This window comes from Oncorhynchus mykiss, chromosome 27 (genome assembly GCF_013265735.2).
Source record: "Oncorhynchus mykiss isolate Arlee chromosome 27, USDA_OmykA_1.1, whole genome shotgun sequence".
Lineage (NCBI taxonomy): Eukaryota > Metazoa > Chordata > Actinopteri > Salmoniformes > Salmonidae > Oncorhynchus > Oncorhynchus mykiss.
In genome coordinates, this window is record NC_048591.1 from 17,463,513 (window position 1) to 17,481,700 (window position 18,188).

Below are 18,188 nucleotides of genomic sequence, written 5' to 3' on the forward strand. Positions count from 1 at the left end.
GCCATGAGTAGTATACATTGGTGGAGTGACCACAATAGTAGGCTATTTACCATGGGCCCCATACCATTTCTCAACCTTTGGTTCATTTGTCCAACGTTTAAACCATACTATTTGGTTTACTAACACGTTTGCACATTCTTATTCTAGATTTAGCAAACTGCACCAGGTGGACAGGCCGTTAAGTCAAATATGTACCAGTTCAAAGTATAGAACCCAGGTACCTCACAGTACCACTACCTATGGCCATGGTAACAGCAACACAGTCCTGCCAGACCAGAGACAACCACTCCTCCACAGGAACACTGTAGAAAGCTGCATGTTCAACACCTGAGATCTTAAACCAGGAAGATGAAGGCACTTCTATTTCCTATATAGTGCACTACTTTTTACTTGAGCCCTACTAATCGGGAATAGGCTGCCATTTTGGGGCACATACAAAGACTACCATTGAGCCAAGGAGATGGCAACAGGTTTCATGGACTCCTGATAGCCTATACATACACACACTAGTTTTTATCTGATAAATCACTACTGTAGGATAGGGATCATCAACTAGAACATAATTACAAATAATTTGTAGACTGCAAGAAGCCCAAACAGAGATGACTAAAACAATTTCAAACCTAGCTTACATTTGTTTAAGATCACATGTATATTATAAATGGGAATACTTGGGAACTGATTTCCAAAAAAAAGTCACTTGGAGCTGATTTGGGGGCCAAATTAAATCACTGGCCCGTGGACCGCCAGTCGTGGCACCCTGCCGTAGGAAGTACTCACTGATTGTGTGGTTATATTGGTATAACAAGCAAACAAAAACATACCAATTGTGTCAGTCAATGAACATGTCATCATCCCATTGCATGGGTCCACTGTGTAGTCAATCTTTGTATAGTAAAAGATTTCAAAAGCAGACAAAGTGCATTTGTGAGATGCTTGAATATTGGTTTTTAATAACTTATAAAACACCTATGTTACAGCACCAACTATAAACATACTGTACATACACTGGATGAAAAACTGGGTGATTTTTTTTTTTCAGACTGAACATCTCAAAAGATTTTATATTTTGGGGGGGGAGAAACCAACATAAGAACAAGTGAGCTAGAATGATAGAATCTACAAGCAGTTCAGATAGAACTCTTATGATAAAAACAGACAGTGGACTGAGGGCCAGATACAGCATTCACACCTGGGGCCATATTCATTAGGGCACACAGCAGCAAAACATTTAGCAAGTTCAGGTAGGTCTCCCTGTTTCAGTCCTTTTTCTGACTAATGAGTATGCCCCCATCCTCTCAAATAGTAGTATGATGTAGAATGTTTTGACTGGACTGAAGAGTTGTAGACTATTGTGGAGAAATGATTCAGTCCTCACTGAGTGAGAGGAGGTACACTTCAACTAACACATAACAACCAACAGTGAATTGATTTACTGAACATAGCTAGGTTTGCCAGTGTCCATCTGCCAGCCCCCAGTGTACTGTAGCTATAACTACAACTGTATCCAGAACTGTAGTTGTAACTGTGGTCAAATCTGCAAAGTGCCATTTGAGATGAATCAGCCTGTATGAATCTCTTTCTAGTCGTTATCTTCCTGGTTCACAGCAGAACAGGAGCAGCTCTTCCATTGGTTTAAAACATCCAACTCTCTTTTTTTGGGATAATTAAACACTCCAGTCCATTCACTCTCTCCTTCATGGAATATAGAACACTATTTTACAAGTAGACAGAATAGAGAAGGGAACATCTAGCATTTTACAGGATCAGCAGCCGAGCAGAGAGAGCATCTATGTACAGTCCAGAACAGCTAAGGCGGGTGTCTGTCTGGTGGAGGTCAGGACAGTCCTTCACCCTCTGGCTGTGTATTGTGTTGTGTGTCTGCGTGTTGGATGGTGCTAGTGCATTTGGTCCAGTAGTTACTCATCCTGTTTAGGGAGGAGGGGAAGGAGAAACGGAAGGAGGGATGATGAGGTAATGAGAAAAGTCATTGGTGAAAGGCAAGAAAGTGTAAAAAAAATAACTAAAAGTAACAGTCTGTATGTCATCATGCGTCTGACTGGTCAGGAGGTGGGGGGCTGTTAGACCTGTTCTGTCCAGCTCTGGCTGCTCTGTCCCTGGGTAAGGCTGCACTCACAGCCCCAGGCTTCATTGAGCCTCTAGAGGCCTGCTGTCTGTTAGGGCTGTTTGATTCCTTGTCTTTTGACAACGTCTTTCTCAGCTTCTTCTCCTCTTCATCCTCCTCCTTATTTTTTCCCTCTTCATCAGAGTCGATGCGGTTCAGTCGTTTGCGGATAGGACGATCTTCCTCGGATGACGACTCCGATTCCCCATTATCATCCTCATTATCTTTGGTGGAGGGTCTGCATTTCTTCAGCATAGCTAGATGTTTCCTCCGCTGTTCTATCAACACCTCTCTCCGCTTCCCTCTGCCCATCTTCTCTCCTCCCCTCTTCTTTCCCCTTGTTCTAGTCTCCTCCACCTCTTCTCTCCACCTCTTTCCCCTCTTTTCTTCCTCCTCAGACTCTCTCGAATGGGAGGATTCTGAAATAGAGGGAGCGAGCGGCGGATTCAGACATCAGCAGGAGTTAACCCCGCATTCAGACACTAGCGGGAAAAACGTTCCTTTGCCCGGCGCAATGGAATCGATGGCCAAAGTTGCCGTGGAAGTGGTGAAAAATTTAAAACGGCTCTATTTTCTCTGCATCTGGTGACGTGTTTTCCGCTTCATCCAGCCAACCAGAAAATGTTGGTTTAGGGACAGTGGTCGGTTTAGAATGGTTTAAATTTAGGAGGGGGAGGGGTGGAACATTATCGGCACGCTTTCACTTGCAGAAGCGTTTTTTTGCCGCTAGTGTCTGAATGCGGGTTGGTTATGAATTGTTTACATTCACTAAATGACAGTCTGTCAAGTTCCACATGGACCTCCCTAATTTGGGGCAGGGATGGTAACCATAGTAACTGACCATCGCTGTTTGAGCTGGAGAGACGACGGCCGGATTTGGCCTTGTCCTTATTAGTGGTTGCCTGGGAACCCTCAGATTCCGACGTCTCGCGGTAGTTCACCTCCCGCTTCCGGCCCCGCCTTAAACCACACCTCTTCCTGTCCTCATCGCTGTCACTCAAATCACTGGTCTCTGCAGAGAGACAAAGAGAGTTTTATTTGACTTTCAACTGAACATGTTCTTTAACCTCCAGCACCAAACCTGGATTTGTGCATGTGTGTCATCTTTTCCCAACTCATATTCCAAGCCTTACTCACCTATCTCTTCCTCCTCATCTTCACTCTCCTCCTCCCCCCATCCTCTCCTCCGTCTGCGGGGGGGTTTCTTGCACTTTGCTGAGGTCCTGGTTGTTCTCTGTTTAGGTGCCCGTCTCTGTGCCCGTGTAGACTGGCTTACGAAGCCCGGGTCACTGGCAAAGCTGTCCACATCACTGGCTGCTTCCTCATCACCTGACGCTACAAACTCCTCCTCCGTACTACAGACACAAGTTAAAAGTTTGCATTTATAGTGTTCAAACAAAAAATGACTTTACAATATGGGGGGTAGCTCCAATGCGTAGCACCCACACACACACATATCCACGGAATTACTAGGACTGACTTAAGGCCAGTCAGAGACAAACGCACCTGGCGCTGAGCTGAAACTCCTCCTCACTCTCTGCAGCCGTGCTGTCGCTCTCCAGGTCGTTAAGTCTCCGCCTCTTCCTGCTCCTGGTGGGAGGGGCCTGAGCTGTGGTTGGTCCTCGTTTCTCCTTCCCCTCCTCCGATATGGTGGCAATGTCCTTATCCCGCCCCACTCCTACACACAGGACCACAGGGTTACACACAACAACAGGAACACAGGCAGGCCACTATTCTGTCATCTAAACTATAGGTCGCCCGATTAAATCGGAATTGCAGATTAATTAGGGCCGATTTCAAGTTTTCATAATCGGAAATCGGTATTTTTGGACACCGATTTGGGCGATTTAAAAAAAAATAAAAAATGTACACCTTTATTTAATCTTTATTTAACTAGGCAAGTCAGTTAAGAACACATTCTTATTTTCAATGACGGCCTAGGAACGGTGGGTTAACTGCCTTGTTCAGGGGCAGAACAACAGATTTTGACCTTGTCAGCTCGGGGATTCAATCTTGCAACCTTTCAGTTACTAGTCCAACGCTCTAACGACCTGCCTCTCTCTCGTTGCACTCCACGAGGAGCCTGCCTGTTACGCGAATGCAGTAAGCCAAGGTAAGTTGCTAGATAGCATTAAACGTATCTTATAAAAAACAATCAATCATAAATCACTAGTTAACTACACATGGTTGATGGTATTACTAGTTTATCTAGCGTGTCCTGCGTTGCATATAATCGATGCGTATTCGCGAAAAGGACTGTCCTTGCTCCAATGTGTACCTAACCATAAACATCAATGCCTTTTTTTAAAATCAATACACAGAAGTATATATTTTTAAACCTGCATATTTAGCTAAAAGAAATCCAGGTTAGCAGGCAATATTAACCAGGTGAAATTGTGTCACTTCTCTTGCGTTCATTGTACGCAGAGTCAGGGTATATGCAACAGTTTGGGCCGCCTAATTTGCCAGAATTTTACGTAATTATGACATAACATTGAAGGTTGTGCAATGTAACAGGAATATTTAGACTGATGGATGCCACCCGTTAGATAAAATACCGAACGGTTCCGTATTTCACTGAAAGAATAAACGTCTTGTTTTCGAGATGATAGTTTCCAGATTCGACCATATTAATGACCTAAGGCTTGTATTTGTGTGTTATTATGTTATAATTAAGTCTATGATTTGATAGAGCAGTCTGACTGAGCGATGGTAGGCACCAGCTGGCTCGTAAGCATTCATTCAAACAGCACTGTCGTGCATTTTGCCAGCAGCTCTTCGTTGTGCTTCAAGCATTGAGCTGTTTATGACTTCAAGCCTATCATCTCCCGAGATTAGGCTTGTGTAACCGATGTGAAATGACTAGCTAGTTAGCGGGGTGCGCGCTAATAGCGTTTCAAATGTCACTCGCTCTGAGACTTGCAGTAGTTGTTCCCCTTGCTCTGCATGGGTAACGCTGCTTCGAGGGTGGCTGTTGTCGATGTGTTCCTGGTTCGAGCCCAGGTAGGGGCGAGGAGAGGGACGGAAGCTATACTGTTACACTGGCAATACTAAAGTGCCTATAAGAACATCCAATAGTCAAAGGTATATGAAATCCAAATCGTATAGAGAGAAATAGTCCTATAATTCCTATAATAACTACAACCTAAAACTTATTACCTGGGAATATTGAAGACTCATGTTAAAAGGAAGCACCAGCTTTCATATGTTCTCATGTTCTGAGCAAGGAATTTAAACGTTAGCTTTCTTACATGGAACATATTGCACTTTTACTTTCTTCTCCAACACTTTGTTTTTGCATTATTTAAACCAAATTGAACATGTTTCATTATTTATTTGAGGCTAAATTTATTTTATTGATGTATTATATTAAGTTAAAATAAGTGTTCATTCAGTATTGTTGTAATTGTCATTATTACAAATAAATACATAAAAATCAGCCAATGAATCGGTATCGGCTTTTTTTGGTCCTCCAATAATCTGTATCGGCGTTGAAAAATTATAAATCGGTCGACCTCTAATCTAAACCCTTGTTTGCATCTTGTTCCTCATTTTGGATGCATCCAAAATGACACCATATTCCCTACATAGTGCACTACTATTGACCAGGACCCTTAGAGCTCTGGTCAAAAGTAGTGCAACTATATAGGGCAGGGTTCCCCAACTGGCATCCCGGATTTGGCCCATGGGTGATTTTATTTGTTCCTCCAAGTTTCCTTTGCCCCCAAAAATAAATAATAATATTTTCCCACGCATAATAGAGACACATGAATGTATACAAACGCAAGCAAGTTTTGAAATGATGCCCCCCCCCCGACCATCCGCTCAAGAAAAAAAAGAAAAATCAGCCCTTGGCTGAATCTAGTGGATGATCCCTGATATAGGGAATACGGTGCCATTTGAGAGCCATTCAGTCCTCAGTGTACACACTCATTCCCTTTCTCTCTCCTCTATATTTCTCACCTCCTCCATCAGCATCTCTGACGTCTTCCTCTATCGCTTCATCAATGGCGTCATCAAAGTCATCAAACCTGGAACACACACACCAGGGTTTACGTTAGGAACATGTGGAGCCGGACAACGCAGGGGGAAGCCACAGGAATTCAAGGCCGACCGCGGTACTGCACGCATTGTTAGTAGAAAACAGGATCCCCCATAATACTGAATGGAATAATGGCAATCTTCATACACATTTTTTTGGGAAGACAATCATGGTACCAATAATTGCTTTTAATACACCAGATGTTTTAAAATCGTGCATAGAAGAAGTTAGAAGAATAATTTAGTTGCTAATTGCAGCCTGCAGTACCCCGGACGGCCTTCATCTTGAGTTACTCAATGAGAGGGGGCAGCACTGAGCTAGCCTGCAACATCACTTCCTGGAGTAGCTCACACTAGATTTCCTGACGGGTCCAAAAAGTTGGACCCATTCCGAAATGGACCTGGGGCTTTCCCACCCGGACCCAATATGCATAAATACATTTTTTAAATATAAAAACCCGTTCTGTTCAGGCCCGAGGACAACTAGACCCGTTACGTATAGACCTGGTTGGATCCAGACCCGGTATGATCAGAGTGAGGGAAGCAGCAGAAAAGTCATTTTTCAAGCGATTTTATTAACCCTGAGCTGATAAAGCTTGAGAGGACGGGAAAAGGTGCCGCTCTAGCAGACGCGGGAGAGGCAATACTGTGAGTGACACAGGGAGAAGGGAGGGAAAGAGCAACCAACCAAGTCGACTCGCGCTATAGTAGACTATGGGCGGTGGGTAGCCTAGTGGTTAAGAGCGTTGGGCCAGGAAAAATCTTCCATTCTGCCCTTGTGCAAGGCAGTTAACCAGCAACTGCTCCCCAGGCGCCGATGACGTTGATTAAGGCAGCACCCCCGCACCTCTCTGATTCAGAGGGGTTGGGTGAAATGGAGAAGACACATTTTGGTTGAATGCATTCAGTTGTGCAACTGACTAGGTATCCCCTTTACCTTTGCCATATATAGCTGCCATAGCTAGGTTTATCATCAAATATGATTACCTAGTACCTGTCTTGACTGCATCAAACCTGTAAGAAGCTAGTTAAGCTAGCTAACGTTAGCTAGCTAGACTAACTGAGGCTGCAGTGCATGTGCTCTCATCCTACAAATAACAACAATTCCATTCAGAATATTAAGTAGCAGCCTACCTCTTGGTCTTTGTAGCCTATCCTTCAATATTTTAATTCCATATCCCGAGTGGCGCAGCGGTCTAAGGCACTGCATCTCAGTACTAGAGGCGTCACTACAGACACCGGTTGATCCCGGGCTGTATCATCAACAAGCTACATACGCCATGCTCCAATCTTGTGAAAACCAAGAGCAGCAATATAAATGATATTTTTACCATTCATTTATACTGTCATTGGGACAACGTGACAGGGAAGATTTTAATTTACCAGCCATTTGAGAAATTGACCAGATCCATATACATTGGTTGCGTAACCCATGAAGTCGTCTACCAACGGTGCTTAATAATGTTCAAACATTTGCCAAAATGCAATTCTATACAATGCACCTGATGCGAGCGGCTCCATATGTGACAGAGATAAACATCTCTGTTAGAAACTTAGAATGAAGGGGAATCTAAAGATGCAACTAGGATTGGTCGCTAAAAACCAATAGAACAAAAGAGAAATGCTGGTTTCAATGAGGAAGTCTTTCTAAAATAATTCCTTCCACGTTTCTATGGTGGGATTTTGCGAAGGCTAATTTGAAGCAAGGTAAGACATGCCTCATAATATGAAGTAAAACACATTGGTTTTTAACAATTTAGTATGTTTTCAAAATGCATACTGCCTCCAGCTCACATTGCAAATTAGTGAGTGACGCGCTGATAGCCTACCTACCATAGCCTATGCAATGGAATGGCGAATGGGAGGCGAGCTTCAATTATCAGTTGAGAAAAATAAATAATTATAGCTCTATAATCGTGGCCATCAAAACTGTTTATCACCCAATTGCATTTAGAATGAAATGTTTCACTCCAGCAACAAGTTTGACAAGTTATATTCTGCTCATAATAGGCTCTGTAGGCTGTGTGCATGTGATAAATAAGATGTGTGATGACTAACAAATACACACGCCCCAATTTAATTCCACCAAATTTAGCAAATTAACCTAGACCAATAAGCATGACGGTCAAATGTAGTTCCATCAACGAATTCCACTAAATTTGACAATGGGATGGTTTTTTCTCCCGGTCAATTTGGCAGGTAACAATTTTATTTAGTGGCTTTAATTTATTTATTTTTCCTTGGCCAAAACCCTGGCACACACGCACACTATGAGATGGGATTGTCACCATGACAACATGTGACTTACCTATTTTATTTGAGCTGTGCCGTCACTTCTCGTTCTCTCACACACACACACACACACACACACCTGTAGCTGATACACTTCCTGGTTCTGGTAGACCTCCTTCCCAGATTTTTGGTATTTTTTGCATCTTTCTTTTTTGCCTGTTTCTCCTCTTCTTCCTCCCCTTCCTGCTAGAAACACAACACACAAATTCAGATTATGATCATTTATTTTATGCACATTTGGCCTTCTAGACAAAATGTCCCTAATTGTGTGTGTACTTACAGGAATGATGTTCTCCACACTGATTCCCACATACACCAGACGCTCCCTCCTACAGAGAAAAAACAGGAATTACACAACCATTTCAGTGTGTGTGACAGTGTTTGAGTGAGACTGTGTGAGATTGAGTGTGTGTGGTGTGTGTTACCTCCTCTCAGCTCGGTCTCTTTTCTTCATAGCGCAATCCAAATTCTGCAGCTGCTCCTCTAGTCTGTCACACAGCAGCTTCTACAGAGACCAGGGGCAGTGTTAATACATGCACGCACGCGCACACTCTCTCTCTCTCTCGCTCTCTCTCTCACTTACGTGTTGGCAGGGCGGGCAGAACCATTCTCCCTCAGGTATGACCATGAGAGGGGGTCTGAGACAGGCGGTGTGGTAACCACTATCACATGAATCACACAGCAGGATCTGCAGCAGAGAAACACACAGGTTGTGCACACATTCAGGTGTTTGGTGTAAAACTCATGAAATCAAGAATAGATAGTGCTCTGCAGAAGGGAAACAGTTTAAACACACGCCGTTTCTGGCTTCACAGTAAAGCACAATATTTCATAAGTCATACGGATGCCAAGATGTAAAGAAACAAAAAACACAATGTACTCCAAACACACACACTTCTCACCAGTTCGGGGTGGTTTGGGAGTCCACAGTGGCTGCAGGGATCTTCATTAGGCGTCTCCTCTGATTGGCTAGAGTCATCTGAGTCACAACCACTTCCCCCACCCCCTCTCTCCTCCTCCTCCTCCTCCCCTCCCTCATTCGGTTTGCATCGCTTCGCTCGAGTATTTGACCAGCGGGCGCCTCGTTGTCGTCGTCTGCTCTGTAGACACACACACACAAAACACACATTTACAATCAATCACCTTGATAACCAACATTTTCTTGGCTATGATCATTTTCACATTCATACAAATGAATTATTCCTAGATCACTTATGAGTAAATTAACTTTTAAAACAAAGTAGTTACCTTTACAGTCCTGCTTTGTCCCTCAGGGTTTTCTCTCTTCTTTTGCCATTGAGCAGTCTTCTCTTCTTCTTCCTCCCTCACCCCTGGGGGTGTGTCTTGCCTCTCCACCTTGTTTGGGCTGGGTCTGTAGGTAGGGTTGATCAGTAAAATATCAAATTACAGCACAATGGAGACAGCTCCAACAATACCAGCAGAACTGGGGCACAGTTGGAGAAGATGGCCAAAGAAGTGGAGAGCCTTTGTTGCTGCCCTATGAGCCAGCCAGCACGGCGGCGATGAGTGAGAGCATGATAATAAATCAGAATATTGTATCTATTATTCAGCTCTACATGATAAATTGTCACCTCAGTTATTGTGATGAAAGAAATGGGAAGAGATTCTATCATGGACCTTACCTGCATATCCGAGCCGATCTCCGCAGAGACCTCCCATCTCCCTGCTCCTCCCCCTTCTGCTCTCGCACGTTCTCTCTCCTCTGGTTGGGAGGGATCTTTATCTTCAGCCTGATCCCTTCTTTCTGCAGCTCAGAGGAGGCTTCCAGGGGACCCGGCCGGTCTGTTGCTCCATGCCCAGCACCTTTCACCCCAGCATGGGCTGGTGTGTCTGTGTTGAGGGCCTCTCCCTGGTCCACCTGTCCTTCTACAGTCTGGCTTCTCTCTGACTCCTGCTCCTTCTCTCCTGAGGTACTCTTCTTCTTCTCCTCTTCCTCTGTTCCATGGCATCCCTCGCTTTTCTCCACATGGAGGTTAGTCTTTTTCTCTTTTGGGTTGTCATCCCTCTCTCCAGACTGGTCTCCATGTAAATTCTCCCTCGCTTTCTCTCTTCCATCCTCTCCTAACCTCTCCCTCGATCTCTCTCCTTGCTCGTTCCTCGCTCTCTCTCCTTCCCTCTCCTCTCCTCCTGCCTGTCTCTCCTGTCCTCTAGGCTCCAGGGGTGATGGGGCTCCAGTCTCTCCCCAGCCAGGACTCTTCCTCACCAGGACTGACTGCCTGCTCCTCTCCTTGTCTGGAGCTCTGGCCCTCTCCTTCCCCTCCTCTGACCCTAGTCTGGTTCTCTCCGTACAGACCGATCCGCTATCTTGTTGCTGCGACGCCGGCCTGCAAATGACCCCCACATGACATATACCCCTTATGAGCCCTCCAAGCCCGTTTAGGGGAGCCCCCCCATTGGTCAGCTCCTCTGGCATTGGGACTGCCAGGCCCCCATCAGGAGTTGACTGCCTCCCCAGCTGCTCCTCCTTGGTATGTGTTACTGAAGGGTTACGGACGATGATGCTACTGCTAGTACTGCTGCTATGGCTGTTGTTGTTGTGATGGTTGCTGTGCATGTCATTGTTGTTGTTGTTGTGATGTGTGTTGCTATGGTGACGGTTGGCGCCAAAGAGCTCTCTCTTCTTCAGTGGTATCTTGGCCTGCTGATCGGTCCTCAGCGCCCTCTCCGCTTCCTCCTTCACAGGAGGAACTTCCTGTTTCATCGTTGCCGAGATAGGCACCATGACGACAGAGACAGCATTGCTTGGGGAGTTGCTAAGCGTTTGGGGTTCCTCTTTGACCAGTGCGGTGATGGTGCTCACTCTGTTGTCAATCACTTCTGACCTCTCCTCCTTCCTCCCGCTCTGTTTCTCTCCCTCTTCTTTCTCACCTGGTTTTTCCTTCTCCCTTTCTTCCTTCATCTCAACTGCAATGTTTTCCTCCTTCACTGAGACTACCGGTGCAAGCTTGGTTGGGGTTTCCTTCTCTGCTAAAGACGCCATGTTGACGTCCGTATTAGTGGACTCTGGGTAGGAAGATGATCTACTCTTTTCTCGCTTTTCCTCATCTTCCTCATTCTTCCCTCTCTCTTTACTCTTCTTCTTGTCTTCCTCAGCCTTCCACATCTGTCTTGCCGCTTCCTCTTCCTCCACCTTTACCTCTCCTCCAGCTTCACCTTGAAAAATCACCACACATGTTGATTGCAGCATTGCAGCTCTGGTTCCAACATTCATTCTTAATAACACAATTATAATAGAGCAGTAGTGACCACATGATCATGTTACTACTAACTACACCATCATATTAAAAGGTAACAAAAGAACCCTTACCCTCCTCCTGGCCTCTTATCCCCCTCTCCACAGGTGTGGCACAGTTGGATCCTCCCTTCTCTCTGTCCATCTCTTTCTCCGTCTCTCCTTCCTCTTTCTCCTTGTGTTCTGGATCCAGCTGGGTCTTCAGGAGGTCCAAAGCATCGGCTAAGTCATTCCGGGTTCTGAAGACAAACAGAACATTCTGAACATACGGTGCCATAAAAACGCATTTGCCCCTTTCTGACATTCTCAATTTTTGCATATTTTTGATACTGAATGTTATCAGATCTTCAACCAAAACCTAATACTAGATAAAGGGAACCTGAGTTTACTAATAACCCCAAAAATGTATACTTACTTAATTTATTTAATTAACAAAGTAGTTGCACTCAATAACTGGTTGTGCCACCTTTAGCTGTAATGACTGCAACCAAATGCTTCCTGTAGTTGTTGATCAGTCTCCCACATTGCTGTGGAGGAATTTTGGCCCACTCTTGTATGCAGAACTGCTTTAACTCAGCGACATTTGTGGGTTTTGAAAAATGAACTGCTCGTTTCAAGTCCTGCCACAACATCTCAATTGGGATTAGGTCTGGACTTTGAATGTGTTGCTTTTCAACCATTTTCATGTAGACTTGATTGTGTGTTTTGGATCATTGTCATGCTGCATGACCCAGCTGCGCTTCAGCTCAGACGGATGGCCTAACATTCTCCTGTAGAATTCTCCGATACAGAGCAGAGTTCATGGTTCCTTCTATTATCAGAGAATTCTACAGAAGAATGTTAGGCCATCCAGTTATTGAGTGTAAGGGGGAAATTACTTTTTCACACGGGGGCATTGGGTGTTGCATAACTTTGTTTATGAAATAAATATGTCATTGTTGTGTTATTTGTTCACTCAGGTTCCCTTTTATCTATTATTAGGTTTAGGTTGAAGATCTAATAACATTCAGAATCAACAATATGCAAAAGTAGGGGGCGAATACTTTTTCACAGCACTGTACATACACCCTTTCTCTCTTCTCAGATGCTCCGACTAGGGTTACAAAAAATATATCCATCCATGCATCATTACCTGACGATACAGCTCCAGGTGGATCCGTCCCAGTCGTCCTGTTCCTCTGTGTACAGTCGGATGTTGTGTTGGGCGTCAGTCTGCAGCCAGTACATCAGGCCCTGTCTGTCTCTGCCCAACGGCTGCAGCCTCATCGCCTCCGCCTCCTCCTCGTTCACCAACGTCTTGAACTTCAGGTTGTCATCAAACTGGATCTCACACAGGTACTGGGGTCGGGGGTTAGAGAGAGACGGTCAGACAGAGAAAGAGAAGAAGACAGTACATTGCCTTCAGAAAGTATTCAAACCCCTTTACTTTTTCCACATTTTGTTGTAACCAAGTGGGATTAAAATGAATTTCATTGGAATTTATTGTCAACGATCTACACAAAATACTCTTAATTTCAAAGTAAATAAATGATTAATGGAAAATAAATATGTTAGAATCACCTGGGGCAGCGATTACAGCGGTGGGTCTTTCTGGGTAAGTCTCTAAGAGCTTTGCAAACCTCGGTTGTACAATATTTGCCCTTTACTATTTTTTAAATTATTCAAGCCCTGTCAAGTTGGTTGGTGATCATTGCTAGACAGGCATTTTCAAGTCTTGTCATATATGTTTAATACAATTTAAGTCAAAACTGTAACTCGGCCACTCAGGAACATTCAATGTCGTCTTGGTAAGTATTTGACTCAGCCATGCCTCCTTGCCTGGCCAACATTTTCTCATCTCCCACCCCTTCTAATGCGACTATCCCCGATGCTTTTCCATTTTTCCCCTGGCCCGCTACAAAGTTACTCCTTGCAGGCAGTCACTGAGTCCTAGGTGCTAAAGGAGCTCCTTAAACTTGACCCCAAAAAACGTCTGGGTCAGATGGTTTACACCCTTTCTTCTTTAAGGCTGCTGCCCCTATCATCGCCAAGCCTCTCTCTCCTTCCTGGGGAGGTTACCAATGCTTGGAAGGCAGCCACTGTTTGTCCTTTATTTAAAGGGGGAGATCAAGCTGGTCCTAGCTGTTATAGACCTATTTCTATTTGCCCTGTTTATCAAAAGTGTTGTAAAAACTTGTCAATAATCAACTGACTGGCTTTCTTGATGTCTATAGTATTCTCTCGGGTATGCAATCTGGTTTCCACTCAGGTTATGGATGTGTCACTGCAACCTTAAAAGATCCTCAATGACGCCACCATTGTCCTTGATTCTAAGCAATAATGTGCTGCTATTTTTATTGACTTGGCCAAAGCTTTTGATACGGTAGACCATTCCATTCTAGCGGGCCGGCTAAGGAGTATTGGTGTCTGAGGGGTCTTTGGCCTGGTTTGCTAACTAGCTCTCTCAAAGAGTGCAGTGTATAAAGTCAGAACATCTGCTGTCTCAGCCACTGCCTGTCACCAAGGGAGTACCCCAAGGCTCAATCCTAGGCCCCACTATCTTCTCAATTTACATCAACAACATAGTTCAGGCAGTAGGAAGCTCTCTCATCCATTTATATGCAGATGATACAGTCTTATACTCAGCTGATTCCTCTATCGTAATCGCTCCTCTTTCACCCCAGCTGCCAAACTAACCCTGATTCAGATGACCATCCTACCCATGCTAGATTACAGAGATGTAATTTATAGATCAGCAGGTAAAGGTGCTCTGGAGCGGCTAGATGTTCTTTACCATTCTTCCATCAGATTTGCCACCAATGCTCCTTATAGGACACATCACAGCACTCTATACTCCTCTGTAAACTGGTCATCTCTGTATACCCGTCGCAAGACCCACTGGTTGATGCTTATTTATAAAACCCTCATAGGCCTCACTACCCACTATCTGAGATACCTACTGCAGCCCTCATCCTCCACATACAACACCTGTTCTGCCAGTCACATTCTGTTAAAGGTCCCCAAAGCACACACATCCCTGGGTCACTCCTCTTTTCAGTTCGCCGCAGCTAGCGACTGGAACGAGCAACAACAAACACTCAAACTGGACAGTTTTATCTCAATCTCTTAATTCAAAGACTCAACCATGGACACTCGTAACAGTTGTGGTTGTGTGGTATGATGTATTGTTGTCTCTACCTTCTTGACATTTGTGCTCTTGACTTTTCCCAATAATGTTTGTGCCATGTTTTTATGCTGCTACCATGTTGTTGTCATGTTGTGTTACTACCATGCTGTGAGGTCATGTGTTGCTGCCTTATGTTGTTGTCTTAGGTCTGTCTCCCTTTATGTTGTGTGTCTCTTGTTGTGATGTGTGTTTGTCCTATATTTATATTGCATTTATTTTTTTAATCCCAGGCCCCTGTCCCCGCAGGAGGCCTTTTGGTAGGCCGCCATTGTAAATAAGAATTTGTTCTTAACTGACTTGCCTAGTCAAATAAAGGTTAAATAAAAATAAATAAAATAAAAAGTAACTCCAGTGTATAATTGGCCTTGTGTTTAGGTTATTGTCCGGCTGAAAGGTGGATTTGTCGCCCAGTGTCTGTTGGAAAGCAGACTGAACCAGGTTTTCCTCTAGGACTTTGCCTATGCTTAGCTCTATTCCTTTTCTTTTTATCCTAAAAAGCTCCCTAGTCCTTGCCGATGACAAGCATAACCATAAGATGATGCAGCCACCACCATGGTTGAAAATATGAAGAGTGGTACAGTGATGTGTTGGATTTACCCCAAACATAGTGCTTTGTATTCCAGACAAAAACGTAAGTAATTTTTTTCAGTATCACTTTCATGCCTTATTGCAAACAGGATACATGTTTTGGAATATTTTTATTCTGTACAGGCATCCTTTTCACTATGTCATTTAGGTTTGTACTGTGGAGTAACTACAATGTTGTTGATCTATCCTCAGCTTTCTCCTATCACAGCTATCTCTGTAAGTGGTTTAAAATCACCATTGGCCTCATGGTGAAATCCCTGCGCGATTTCCTTACTCTCCGTCAATTTTTGTAGTAACTGGGTGTACTGATACACCATCCAAATTGTAATTAATAGCTTCACCATGCTCAAATGGATATTCAGTGTCTGCTTTAAAAAAGATATATGTATCCATCTACCAATAGGTGCCCTTCTTTGCAGTTTTCATCGTTGAATCTGTGTTTGAAATTCACTGCTCGGCTGAGGGACGTTACAAATAATTTTATTTGTGGGGTTCAGAGATGATAGTGTTTAACACGATGACTATTATTACACACAGAGTTAGTCCATGCAACTTAATATCTGACTTGTTAACAAAGGGGTTGAATACTTACTGACTCAAGATATTTAAGCTTGAAATGTTTTATTAATTTGTAAACATTTCTAAAAAGATTATTCCACTTTGACATTATAGGGTATTGTGTAAATCGGTGACACAAAGTCTTACATTTTACATTTAGGCTGTAACACAACAACGTGTAAAAAGTCAAGGGGTATGAATACTTTCTGAAGGCACTGTATATGATCAATATACTGTTCATACATAACAGTAGATATCACAGAGGAGGTAAGGAGGTCGTCTGGTATGTTAGTGTGATAGTCTGCATGTGTGTGTGTGTCTTACTTTGAGGATGCTGGTTTTGCACTCCATGCTCATGTCCTGGTAGCCCTTGTGTTCCAGCTCCCAGGCCCAGCTACTGTTGATGTCCTGGCATACCTAGATGACAAATATACAGTCATTACAGGTGTACACACTAAGCACACACCAAGCACAGCTTACCTTAGCCAGGTACCTCTCCCACTTGTCTGCAGACACAGACTTGCCAAGCTTCCGCAGCAGCTTGACATGCAGCTCCACTAGTGGCTTGGGAACTGAGAGAGATACACACAGAGAGAAATAATACATGAGTTAATACATTAGTTTGATATAAAACTAAGTACACTGTCATAACACCAGCTAGTATAACACTAATCACTTTTACAACACCCATTGTGCAGTGTTTTTTTTTTAACTCAACATTCTCCTTCTGGTATTCTGACTGTCTGTGCAATTCACATTGATTCACACTTTTTTAGAATTATCCTCAAATATCTAGCAGTAACAGTAGCAGGCGTGGAGGTAAGATCAACAACTGTGATTCATTGTCATTTTTTGCATTAATAAAAAAACACGACGATGTGTTTGGTGAACAATGAAGGAAATGTGGAAAGAGCAAACAACGTTATCACGGCAGTCTACAGACAGTTAACTAACTGGCTAACTTGTAACAACATCTTTCCTACAGATACTAAAACGTTAGCACATACTAGCCTAGGTACGCCACACACAGCTAGCCAGATAACTAGCTAGCTAAATCGTGACAAGAAAGCCCCAGTAGCTAACATTGTCTCAAAGGAGGATTTAAGTCATTATAAACTGTGACAAATGTAAAGCCTGAGTAATTTGAAATCAGCGGAATTTTATTTGAATTAATTAATAGCCACTGATGTGTTGACGAAGGTTAGCTTGGTTTAGCATGAAGTTACTCGACTACACATCACGCATTGCGCCTGCGCGAAATGGACAGTCTGCCAAGTAGTGTTTTTATCGGACTATTTAGACAACTGTTTACGACACCGATTGTATTCAAATAGTATTTACTCATACACACCTGGGGCTGAGTTGTATACTTTTCTTGCACTAGTATGGGCAGGCAAGCATGATGGAAAAGTACACCTAATAGCTAACGTTCGCTAGCTAACGAAATTAAGGTAGCTAACTAGTTAGTTTGGTCATTCAAGCAGGCTAGTTTCTTAACAAATAGCTAAGTAACGATACATCTAGCTATCTAGTTACATCAATCAGTAACATTAGCCAGTTATACCGAGGCACATGTCACAGTGTGTGGAAACTCCCCTAAGCCAGCTAGCTGTACTTGTTCCCCCCTGACCACCCAGCTAGCTAGAAAGTCAGTGATGATGATGCCGAGACCCGCTTCCTCTCCCTTCCCACCTGTCGATGTGTCCCGGAGATACCTCTCCATCTGCGGAAAGGTGAGTTCGGGTAGGTCCAGGGCTTGTCCGTAGCGCTCCAGGAACGAGCAGACCACTGCGAAACTGGGGCAGAGACCGGGGTTTGAGCCCTGCGCTGCCGCTGAAGCAGCCATTTTTCCAGCCGGGGAGTAGGATGAGAATGAACGGATTTGGGAGGACAGAAAGGAGCCCAGAATTCAACGCGCCAAGTATCGTATCATGGGTAGACGAAGGAGGGGGCTCTGTGACCAGGTATTCCTCCCAGGGACACAAGTTTCAGACATCAAGAATGTTATTGTGGTTCATTATCTAGGCCCGTACGATTACTAAACATTTACAATGCTAGTTGGTGTACGAGTCATGTAGAGTACAGTCTATTCACCTTATTTTCAACGGAAATATGGGCGGGGTCTGTTTAGTTTTTTTGTGTGATTGACTTCCGGTTAAGCACTT

At 43.9% G+C, this 18,188-nt stretch overlaps 1 protein-coding gene across 2 annotated transcripts; it reads right to left on the bottom strand.

The window, feature by feature from the left end:
• Positions 1-924: 924 nt before the first annotated feature.
• On the bottom strand, positions 925-18,134 carry LOC110507661 (remodeling and spacing factor 1). Of its 2 annotated transcripts, none has more exons than XM_021587790.2 (17): positions 17,716-18,134; positions 16,504-16,595; positions 16,348-16,440; positions 12,844-13,049; positions 11,787-11,950; positions 10,102-11,632; positions 9,707-9,830; positions 9,361-9,558; positions 9,042-9,146; positions 8,884-8,963; positions 8,739-8,787; positions 8,538-8,641; positions 6,089-6,156; positions 3,632-3,803; positions 3,263-3,480; positions 2,967-3,137; positions 925-2,544 (listed from the first exon to the last, which is right to left on the bottom strand). In XM_021587790.2, the coding sequence occupies exons 1-17, from the start codon at positions 17,867-17,869 to the stop codon at positions 2,048-2,050; spliced, it is 4,026 nt and encodes a 1,341-aa protein (XP_021443465.2). In that variant the 5' UTR covers positions 17,870-18,134; the 3' UTR covers positions 925-2,047. The 2 variants fall into 2 exon arrangements, with proteins under 2 accessions (XP_021443465.2, XP_021443464.2); XM_021587789.2 differs by having other exon boundaries at positions 8,538-8,644.
• Positions 18,135-18,188: the final 54 nt, after the last annotated feature.